Genomic DNA, 10,231 nt, shown 5'->3' with positions numbered 1-10,231 from the left:
CCTGCCGGTGCCATCACGTTGCTGGCAGGGTCTGCCCCGCGTCCCCAAGGCGGGAAGGGGAGGGGACACACCCGTGGGTGCCACACACGTGTCCGAGGTGCCACCGCCCCCGCTCGCCCCCCTTGGCAGCGCTCGGTGCCAGCGGCGCGTCCCAAAATAGCCCCAGCGGGGCCATAAAAGCCGGGCGGGCACGGGAGGGGGGAGGAAAGCGGCACCATGGTGGGCCCTGGCGTGGTGGGGGGCTCCAGGGGGCTGCTCTCGGCCCGCCTGGGCTGCCGTGTCCAGGAGGAGGACGTGGGCAGGAGAGAGACCTTCAGCGCCGAGTGGCTGGACCTGGAGCTCAGCTCCCGGCCCGAGGACGGGTGAGGGGCACGACCAGAGGGGTGCCAGGGGCACCGGGGACACGGGGGGGGGGCACCGGGTGCTGGAGGATTTGGGGGCTTTTTGTGGGGATTGGGGTTGTGGGGGTTCTGAAATGTGGGGTTTCCATGGGGTTGTGGGGGGCTCCGAGTGTCTCAAATTGTGGGGTCTCCGTAGGGTTTTGAGGTGCTCCAAGGGTCCCAAAAGATGGGGTTTCCGTGGGGTGGTTCCAAAATTAGGGGTTTCCACGGGGGTTTGGGGCTGTAGGAGACTCCAAGGGTGCTGATGGGGTTTTGGGCAGCCCAAGGGTCCCAAACTTGGGTGTTTCCATGGGGTCTTTGGGCTCCAAGTGTCCCAAATTACGAGGTTTCCAGGGGGTCTTGGGGCTTTGGGGGTTTCTGAGGGTCCCTGCGGGGTCAGGGAAGCTCCAGGGAGGTGGTGGGGGGTATCCAAGAGGGACTGGGAACATCTCAGGGGTTCCTGTGAGGAAATGGGGGTCTTTATGGGGCTGGGGGAGGCCGAGATTCCACAAGGGGCCAGGAGAATGCGAGGGTCTCCAGGGGCTCCCATGGGGCTGAGCAGGTCCATGGGACATTGGGGGGGGGTCTCCCATGAAGTGAGACGGGACATGGGGGTCTCCAGGGGTCCTGGCGGGGTGGGGTGACCCCAAAGGGTCAGAGCAGGAGGGGAGGGTCTCGCTCGCACCCCCACGAGTGCCCCGTGCCCAGGTGGTGCCGGCGGGAGGTGGACACGCAGCGCCGGGAGACGCTGGAGCAGCGCGGGGCCGTGCGGGTGCTGGAGCAGCGCTCGCCCTGGGGGCTGCTGCGGGTGGGGGTCCTGGGGCAGCCCCTGGCCCAGCACCTCCTGCCCTACGCCCGCACCCTCCCCGTGCCCCTCTTCGCCCCCTCGGACCTCCGCGGTGCCAAGGGAGGGATTCCCCGCACCCTCTCCCGCTCCCTCTCCCACGAAGCCCAGCGGGGCTGAGCGTGGCAGAGGGGCCGGGGGAAGGTCGGGGGGGGGCAGGAGGGTGATGTTGGGGGGCTGGGGGGACCCACACGCCTGGGTCTGCTCAGCCGCCCCGAAGAGGCAGCACAGGAAGGCGGGGGCAGGTGGGGGTGGGCTCCCATCCACCTGGGACCCCACCCCGCTGTGGGCGTCGTGGAGGCCGGTGGGGATGAGGACCCCGCGGGTCGGGGGGCTCCCGCCCTTAGCGGGGCTCCCGGCAGCTCCGGCGTGACTCAGTTTCCCTGGCGAAAAGAAGGGAATGCGAGGATGAGGAGCGCTGAAACCCGCCCGGGGCTGGAGGGCGCCCTGGGGGGGCTGGAGGGGGTGGGGGGCTGCGGTACAAACCATGGTCTTTGTACGGCAATAAAACGCCTACCTTGGCACCTCAGCGTCTTTTTTGGGGGGGTACGAGGCTGGGGGGCCAAGATTTAGGGGGAGAGGGACTGTGTGTGGGATGGGGGAATGGGGGCACATGGGGAAACTGAGGCACAGCAGCTGGAGGGACCCGGTGTCTTATGCGACTGGGGGGGGGGGCTTGTGCTTATATAACCCCCCCCGCATCGCCCACCCGGTGCCAGGTTCTGCAGCACCCAGATTAGCTGTTCCCACTCTGGATCCTGCTGTCCCTGGGCCCTTGCCAGGCCCTGTCCCCTCCCCGTGCCCGGCCCCATCCCGGTCCTTCCTCCCAGGAGCCGCCTGCCCCTCACCTTCATCCCCCTACGGCTCCGGCACAGGCAGGATTTGGGTTCTTACAACGCCCCCAGCCCCACCAGTGGGAACCACCCTGCTCCTTATCCCGGGGTGCTGGGAGCACTGGGAGCACTGGGAGCACTGGGAGCACTGGGAGCACTGGGAGCACTGGGAGCACTGGGAGCTGGCAGAGGTGGTGCTGGCTCCTGCCAGAGCTGGGCTGAGGTCCAGCACGCTCAGCTCACAGGTGATGGAGAGCTCAGGTGGGCCCCATCCCAATCCCTTCCCATCCCCATCCCAAACCCCACATCATTCCAATCCCTTCCCATCCCCATCCCAAACCCCACATCATTCCAATGCTTTCCCATCCCCATCCCAATCCCAATCCTCTCCTCGTTCTAATCCCTTCCCATTCTCATCCCCATCCCATTCCACCCAAATCCCTCCAAATTTGCATCCCCATCCCATTCCAATCCTTTTCCACCCCCATTCCACACCATTCCTGTCCCACCCCATTTTTGCCCCTCTCCCAGTCCCTCTCCATCCTCATCCCATGGGACACTCATGAGCCGGGGCAGCACAGAGAGGTCCCAGCCACATCTCGGGGTGGGGGGACAAAATCTCCCAGGCCCAGGGACAGGATTCCTGGATCCCCGGAGCCCGGGAAGAGCGGCGGAGCCGTTATCAGCTCCGGGATGGATCCGGCCGCGGCCCCGGGGCGCTGCGCTAACCGGGTTAGGCGGGATGGATGATGGATGCAGGGATGCGGGGTGGATGGATGGGGCCGTCGCGGCTCCCCGCGGCCCCCCCGGGCCGGGCAGGGATAAAAGGCGGCGGCGGGGCCGGAGCCGCAGCCCCTCGCCATGAGCAGCCCGGCCGCGCTCCGCGAGGGCTACGAGCACTTCGACCCCCGCGCGTACCTGCGCAACAATTACCTCCCTCCCCGCGCCGACTTCTCCTCCGAGGAGTTCGTGGTGCCCTGGAAGCTGCGATGCCTGGCCGAGACCTTCGCCAGCGGTGAGAGGAAGGCGGCAGGGACCCCCAGTGGGGTGGGGAAACTGAGGCACGGAGCACCCGGGGGCAGCTCCTCTGCTCCTCCCCGGCTTTCCCGGTCCCCTGATTGTTGTGAGGATTCCCCCTCACCCCCACATGTCCTGTCCCCTCCCAGGTGAGATCCGAGGGCGGACGTTGATCGATGTGGGCTCGGGCCCCACCATCTACCAACTGCTGAGCGCCTGCGACCACTTCGAGGAGATCGTGGCCACCGATTACCTGGCGGTGAACCGGGAGGAGCTGGGCCGGTGGGCGCGGGGCGAGCCCGGAGCCTTCGACTGGAGCCCCTTCATCCAGCACGTCTGCAAGATCGAGGGCCGCGGGTAGGGGGGCCGGGGGGGCGCGGGGGGGGCCGTGGGAGCCCAGGAGGAGGGAAGTGCTGGGGTGGTCCCTTCTGGATTGTGTCCCCAAAATCCAACGGGATCATAGATCCAGGTCCGCACGGATCCTGGGCTGATCCTTGTAGGACAACGCCCCTGAATCCCATGGGATCACAGCCACATTTTCCTACAAGTGCTGAGGTGATCCCTACGGGACCACGTCACCAAAATCCCACGGCATCTCAGCCCCACATCCTCACAGCCACTGTTCCCAAATCCCATGGGTTCACGGCCCCATGTCCCTGCAGGATCCCAGCCTCACATATCCATGGAATCCTGTCTCTGTGCCTGTGGATGAAGGGCTGATCCCCACAGGAGCCTGTCCCTGTGGGTGCCCAGTTGATCCTGTTCCCAAATCCCCGTGGCTCTTGGGTCAATCCCTCCTGGATCCCATCCCCACATCCCTGCAGCTGCTGGGTTGGTCCCCAGGAGATCCTGTCCCTTTGTCCCTGTGCATGTTGGGTTTGCCCTGGTGTAATCCTCCTCCTGGTAGGTTCTGGAATGGGCGTCCCACCCCACATCCCTGCAGGATCCTGTCCCCACATCCCTGTGTGTCCCAGGTCAATGCCCACCCAATCCCTACTTCCCTGCACAATCCCACCCCATATCCCTGCAGAATTCCATCCTCACCTCCCTTTGCTGGATTGATCCCATCCCCACATCCCTGTGTGTGCCAAATCGATCCCATCCCCACACTCCCCTGAGTGCCAGGTTGATCCCATCTCCTTATCCCCGTGAATACTGGATTTATCCCATCCCCACACCCCCGTGGATGCTGGATCGATCCCGCCCCCACATCCCTGCCTTTTCCGGGTCAATCCCCTCCCCACATCCCCCAGGCCCATTCCCACTCCCCACCTCCCCTCTCCCCCGTTCCCCCCGCTCCTCAGGGAGCCGTGGCAGGACAAGGAGCGGCGTCTCCGCGAGCGTCTCCGCCGGATCCTGCCCATCGACGTGCACCGCCCGGAGCCGCTGGGAGCCCCGCTGCGCCCCCCGGCCGACGCGCTGCTCTCCGCCTTCTGCCTGGAGGCCGTGAGCCCCGACCGCGCCGCCTTCGTGCGGGCACTGGCCCACGTGGGCAACCTGCTGCGCCCGGGGGGCCACGCGCTGCTGCTGGGAGCCCTGGGCGAGTCCTTCTACCTGGCGGGCCCCGCTCGCCTGCCCGTGGTGCCGCTGCAGGAAGCGGACGTGCGGGAGGCGCTGGCGGCCGCGGGTTTCGCGCTGCGGGAGCTGCGGAGTTACGCGATGCCCCCCGCGCTCCGCACCGGCGTGGACGATGTGGACGGAGTGTTCTTCGCCCACGCGCAGAAACCGCTGGAAGCCTGAAGGGAATCCCCGGGAAATCCCCCCCCGCCCTGCCCGGCGGGGTGAGGGCTGGAAGCGGCTCCAGCTCGCGGGATGGTGACAATAAAGGCTGAGGTCGTGGCAGAGGATGGAGACGGCGCTGAGGGTCTGGGGAGGGGGCGCAGGGACCCCTGGGTGGGGGGGAAATGGGGCACACGGAAGGGGAATGGGGGGAGAGCAGCGTGGGAAATGGGGGGTGGGGTCTCAGTAGGGGGATATGGGGCACAAATGGGGGTGCAGAGAGCAAGAACAGGGTGGGAAAGGGCAGGGGAGGTATGGGGTGGGTGAGGGGTGCAAGATGGGGGGATATGGGATATGCTGAGGGGGTTGGGGAAGACTGAGGGGGTTTGGGACACACGGAGGGAATTTTGGGGCACGCGGGGAGGGACAGAGTGAAAGCAGGGCGGGAAATGGGGTGCGAGACCGTGGGTAAGGGGTGCCCTGTGGGGTGACAGCAGAAGGGAACGGGGTACACTGGGGGGTGGGGGAGAGCAGACGTGGGGCTGGGCATGGCAGGGGGGCACAGGGTGCCCTTGGGGCAGGGAGGGGACACGGGGAGGGGACAAGAACCCAGCACGGCACAGATTAAACTCAGCTTTATTCACATCCCACAGCACGCCCGGGGAAGGGGAATGGGGGAGGGGGGCACAGCCCCTCTGGGCTGGGAGGGGGCACACCCAGCCCCCAAGGCACCCACACAACACCCCCCACATCTGGCAGAGCCCCCCCATGCACACAGACCCCCCCCCAATCACCCACCTGTCCCCCAGCAGCCACTGTCACCTCATGGGGGTCCCCAGCTCAGCACAGGGAGGGTTTGGGGGGGGGGCTCAGCTGTCCTGGACCCCTCTGTGCCCAGCAGTGGGAGGGTTCCCACCCCCCTGGGAAGATGGGGGGCACGGGGGTTGGGGGAGAAAAACAAACCTCAGAAGGCAACCGGGGGGGGCAGGAGGCTGTGGCCGGGGGGGGCCGGGAGGTCGCTTGGCACAGGGCAGGGCAGGGCCCTGGGGGGGCACGGGGGGCATCGCCCACCCCCCCCCAGCAGCTCTAGTCCACTTTGAAGAGGTCGGAGTTGGCCTTCAGGAGGTAGAGGCTGTCGTCCATCAGGAAACTGGGGGGACAAGGGGGGGATGAAGGGGGGGCTTGGCCCATGCTGGGCAGAAAGGGGGGGGGTTTAGGGGAGCCTTGAACCCAACATTGAGCACAGCAACACCTCCAGCACCCCGATTTCCAGGTGGGGGGAGAGGTCTGTGCATGCCACAGGCAAGAGAGGGACCAAGAACATCCCACGGGAAACTGAGGGGGTGCTGAGCACCCCAATTTCAACAGCAGGGCTCACAGCACCCACAGTGGGGTCCCCAACACCTCGGTTTCAAGGCTGGGACTCCTTGAGCCCCCCGATTTCAAGAGGGGGATGCTGAGCACCCCAATTCCAAGAGGGATCCCCCAGCACTCCAGCAGAGTCCCCAACACCCCCCAGAGCAGAGCAGGGCCCCCCCAGACCCCGGGGGGAAACGCTGCACCCTGGGGAGCCCCTCGCCCATGTTTTAAATGGGATGGGGGGGGGGTCACTGACCTGTAGAAGAGCACGTTGAGGGGGATGGTCCCGATGTGCCAGAGCGCGTGGGCGTCCAGCACCCAGAGCAGGGGGGGGAAGTCGAGGAGCTCGAGCAGCGCCAGCGCCTGCAGCAGCAGCACGGCGGCCGCGCATTTCCACACGTGCGGGAGGCGCCGGCCCTGCCGCAGGCACCACCGCAGCCACCACGCCACCGTCAGCATGCCTGGGAAAACAACAAAACAACGGCACCCGCGGCGTCACGGCTGCCCCGGGGGCAACCCAGCCCCGGGCAGGAACGCCTGGGAAAACAGCGGGGGGGATCAGGGACAGGGCGGTGCCCAAACGCTGCCGGAATTCCTGGGAAAACGGCACAGCAGGGACAGGGGTGTCCCCGGGGCAACCAAACCCCCCCGGCAGAATTCCTGGGAAAACAGTGTTGTGGGGGGGGGGGGGAAATCAGGGAGAGGTGGCTGCCTAAAGGCCAGTCAGAATTCCTGGGAAAACAGGAGAACACAGGCACAGGGGGTGCCCAAACCACGGTCAGCATTCCTGGGAAAACAGAGAGCTCAGGGACACGGGAGTGCCAAGCCCTGGGCAGAATTCCGTGAAAACGGGGAGCTCAGGGACACGGGGATACCCAACACCCTGCTCAGCATCCCTGGGAAAATGGGGCTTCAGAGACGGGGGGGCTCAGGGATGGGGAGGGCACAGACGGACCCCTGACACAGCCCCAGTCCATTCCAGTGCCTCCCAGTCCATCCCAGTGCCTCCCAGTCCGTCCCAGTGCCTCCCAGTCCATCCCAGTGCCCCCCAGCTCACCAGCAGCGGCGTTGGCCACCAGGTTGTAGCCGTAGTCAAAGCGCACGAGGCTCAGGTAGGAGATGTGGCCGGCGAGGAAGAGCAGGAGGAAGGCCCTGAAGATGCTGATTAAGGCCGGGCGCTGCAGCCCCAGCGTCCTGTGGAGAAGGGGGACGGTCAGTGTCCTCCCAGTATGGCCCAGGGCCCTCCCAGTACGGCCCAAGGCCCTCCCAGGTGCTGCAGTGATGCCCAAACTGGCCCAACAGAGGCCAGCACCTTCCCTAGCAAAGGCCAGTGGCCCCCAGTACAACCCCAGTGGTCCCCAGCATAGCCCAGCCCCTCCCAGTATGGACCAAGAATAGCCCAGTAGCCACCAGCATGGCCCAGAGTCACCAGGACAGTCTGAGTGACCCCTAACACAGCCCAGTAGCCCCCAGTACAGAACCACCAAGGCCCAGTGGCTGCCAGTATAGAAGTGGCAAGGTCCAGTGACCCTTCCCAGTGCCTCCCAGTTTGCCCCAGTGCCCCCCAGTCTGACCCCAGTGCCCCCCAGTCCGACCCCAGTGCCCACCTGACACAGCACAGGTACACGGAGTGCAGGACGACGGCCGAAGCACAGAAATAATCCAGTTTCTGTGGGATTTGGGATGGCTGAGCCGTGCTGGCAGAGTGGGAAGTGGTGGGGAGGGGTCTGGAACGGGACCCCCAGGGGCTTGGGGACACTCTGGGGGTGGCACTCCCTCACCTCCGTCAGCGCCGTGTCCCTCGTGTGGAACACGGTGGACCAGAACCAGGCGTTTAAGGAGACCTGGGAAAGGGGGAAATTTGGGATTTATGGGGTGGGGGGGATGTGGGTCAGGGGCATCCCACCCCTCATTTGGGGGATGAGGACGCTGGGAATGCGATGGGGGGGATGGAACAGCTGGAGCTGGGTGGGATGAGGTGGTTCTGGGGGAGATCTGGGGGAAAGGGAGGGGAGAGGGAGGGAAAATGGGGGCAAAAGAGGAAAAGGGAAAGGGAAGGAGAAAAAGGGAAGGGGAAGAGAGTGGAAATGGGAAAGGGAAAGGAGAAAAAGAGAGAGGAGGAAAAGGGAGAGGAGGAAAAGGAGGAAAAGGGGAAGGAGGAAAAGGGGAAGGAGGAAAAGGGGAAGGAGGAAAAGGGGAAGGAGGAAAAGGGGAAGGAGGAAAAGGGGAGGGGAAGAGAGTGGAAATGGGAAGGGAAAAAAGAAAAAGGGAAGGAGAAGGAGGAAAAAGGAAGGGGAAGGAGGAGAGAGGGAGAAGGAAAAGAAAGGGGAGGGGAAAAGGAAGAGAAAGAAGGGGGAAAGGGACAGAAAAGAGAAGGAAAAGTGAGAGAAAGGGAGGGTAAAAGGAGGGGGAAAGAAGGATGGGGGAAAAAAGGGATGGGGAAAACGGGATGGGCAAAGGGCAGCAGGGCTCACCCAGGCGAAGGCGACGCAGGTGGGGTAGGTGGGGGCGGCGGGGGGCACGGCCGCCCGGTAGCGCAGCAGCATCACCAGGCTGGCCAGGCCGTTGAGGAAGGAGGCGAAGGCGGAGGCCGGCTCCTGGAAGAACAGGAACCGCGAGAAGGGCCACTGGGAGGGCACGGGGGCGTCAGCGGCGGGACCCCCGAGCCGCCCTGCCCGCCGGGAGGGCCGGCTCACCTTGCCGTGGAACTGGGGCACGCGGTGGCCGCCCTGCTGGTACAGCCGCACCGTCAGCCACATGCACTCGTACTTGCACTCGTCCCGGCACGTCCAGCCTGCGGGACACACCGGCGCCTCCCAGTATGCACCAGTACGCGACACGGGAGCGGGCCCCGCGCAGCTCGGGGCAGGGGGAGCGGGTGGGCTTCACCCCGTGGCGCCCCCGGCCTCACTGAAGGACCTGGGAGGACGCCCGGCCGTCCCCATGGCGACCGGCAGCACGGACCAGTAGCTCCCAGTATGGCCCAGTGTCCCTCCAGATAGTTCAGACAGCTGTCCTGGTAAATCCAGTGTGCCCACGGTATGGCCCAGTGACTCCCCAGCACGGCCCAGTGACCCCACTTCAGAGTCCAGCACCTCCCAGCATAGACCAAAACCAACCCAGCAGCCACCAGCATGACCCAGTGACAACCAGTATAGGCCAAGTGACCCTTAACACAGCCCCAGTGACCCCCAGCGTCCCCCAGGGCTGCCCAGTCCAGCCCCAGTTCAGCCCCAGTCCACCTCCAGTCCAGCCCCAGTCCACCTCCAGTCCAGCCCCAGTCCACCCCCAGTTCAGCCCCAGTCCAGCCCCAGTCCAGCCCCAGTCCAGCCCCAGTCCACCCCCAGTCCACTCCCAGTCCAGCCCCAGTCCAGCCCCAGTCCACCCCCAGTCCACTCCCAGTCCAGCCCCAGTCCACCCCCAGTCCACTCCCAGTCCACCCCCAGTCCACTCCCAGTCCACTCCCAGTTCAGCCCCAGTCCAGCCCCAGTCCACCCCCAGTCCACTCCCAGTCCAGCCCCAGTCCAGCCCCAGTCCACCTCCAGTCCAGCCCCAGTCCACCCCCAGTTCAGCCCCAGTCCAGCCCCAGTCCAGCCCCAGTCCAGCCCCAGTCCACTCCCAGTCCACCCCCAGTTCAGCCCCAGTCCCTCCCAGTCCCTCCCAGTCCCCTCAGCCCGGCAGGGCGTGGCTTCAAAGGGGCGTGGCCCCCAATAGGGTGCGGCATGCCCGAGAGGCGTGGCCTCGGGCTCCGTCAACCAATGGGCGCGCAGGGAGGGGGCGGGCGGTACCTGTCAGGCCCATGTAGAGCGGCTGCCGGGCGCGGAAGTGCCGCAGCGCCGCCCCCGAGCAGTTCTGCCGCTCGCAGCGGCTCAGGCACTCCCGGTACAGCGGTTCCCGGTCCCCCTGCGAGCCCTGGGCCGGGCCCGGCGCCGCCGCCGCCATGAGAAGCAGCAGCAGCAGCGCGGCCCGCGCCGCCATCGCCGCCCGGCCCGGCCGCTTCCGGCCCGCCCCGGAGATGGGGCCGGCGCGGGGCACTATGGGATATACCGCCCCCGCCGGCCGCGGGAGGCGATGGGATA

At 66.2% G+C, this 10,231-nt stretch overlaps 3 protein-coding genes across 4 annotated transcripts; 2 read left to right on the top strand and 1 right to left on the bottom strand.

Annotated features, from left to right (window-relative positions):
* Positions 1–216: 216 nt before the first annotated feature.
* TCAP (titin-cap) lies at positions 217–1,675 on the top strand. Its single transcript, XM_054000381.1, has 2 exons — positions 217–362; positions 1,089–1,675. Exons 1-2 carry the CDS (start codon positions 217–219, stop codon positions 1,342–1,344), a joined length of 402 nt encoding a protein of 133 aa, XP_053856356.1. The 3' UTR covers positions 1,345–1,675.
* Positions 1,676–2,874: 1,199 nt separating this feature from the next.
* Positions 2,875–4,916, top strand: PNMT (phenylethanolamine N-methyltransferase). The gene is made up of 3 exons (XM_054000295.1): positions 2,875–3,072; positions 3,224–3,431; positions 4,379–4,916. Exons 1-3 carry the CDS (start codon positions 2,919–2,921, stop codon positions 4,812–4,814), a joined length of 798 nt encoding a protein of 265 aa, XP_053856270.1. The 5' UTR covers positions 2,875–2,918; the 3' UTR covers positions 4,815–4,916.
* A 632-nt stretch (positions 4,917–5,548) lies between these two features.
* On the bottom strand, positions 5,549–10,189 carry PGAP3 (post-GPI attachment to proteins phospholipase 3). 2 transcript variants are annotated; one of them, XM_054000460.1, is made up of 8 exons: positions 9,941–10,189; positions 8,849–8,946; positions 8,627–8,749; positions 7,934–7,996; positions 7,760–7,821; positions 7,210–7,346; positions 6,409–6,613; positions 5,549–5,943 (listed from the first exon to the last, which is right to left on the bottom strand). In XM_054000460.1, exons 1-8 carry the CDS (start codon positions 10,128–10,130, stop codon positions 5,880–5,882), a joined length of 942 nt encoding a protein of 313 aa, XP_053856435.1. In that variant the 5' UTR covers positions 10,131–10,189; the 3' UTR covers positions 5,549–5,879. The 2 variants fall into 2 exon arrangements, with proteins under 2 accessions (XP_053856435.1, XP_053856434.1); XM_054000459.1 differs by having other exon boundaries at positions 8,627–8,779; positions 9,941–10,188.
* Positions 10,190–10,231: the final 42 nt, after the last annotated feature.

Source organism: Vidua macroura, chromosome 27, assembly GCF_024509145.1.
Source record: "Vidua macroura isolate BioBank_ID:100142 chromosome 27, ASM2450914v1, whole genome shotgun sequence".
NCBI lineage: Eukaryota > Metazoa > Chordata > Aves > Passeriformes > Viduidae > Vidua > Vidua macroura.
This window is presented reverse-complemented; position numbering and strand designations above follow the sequence as displayed.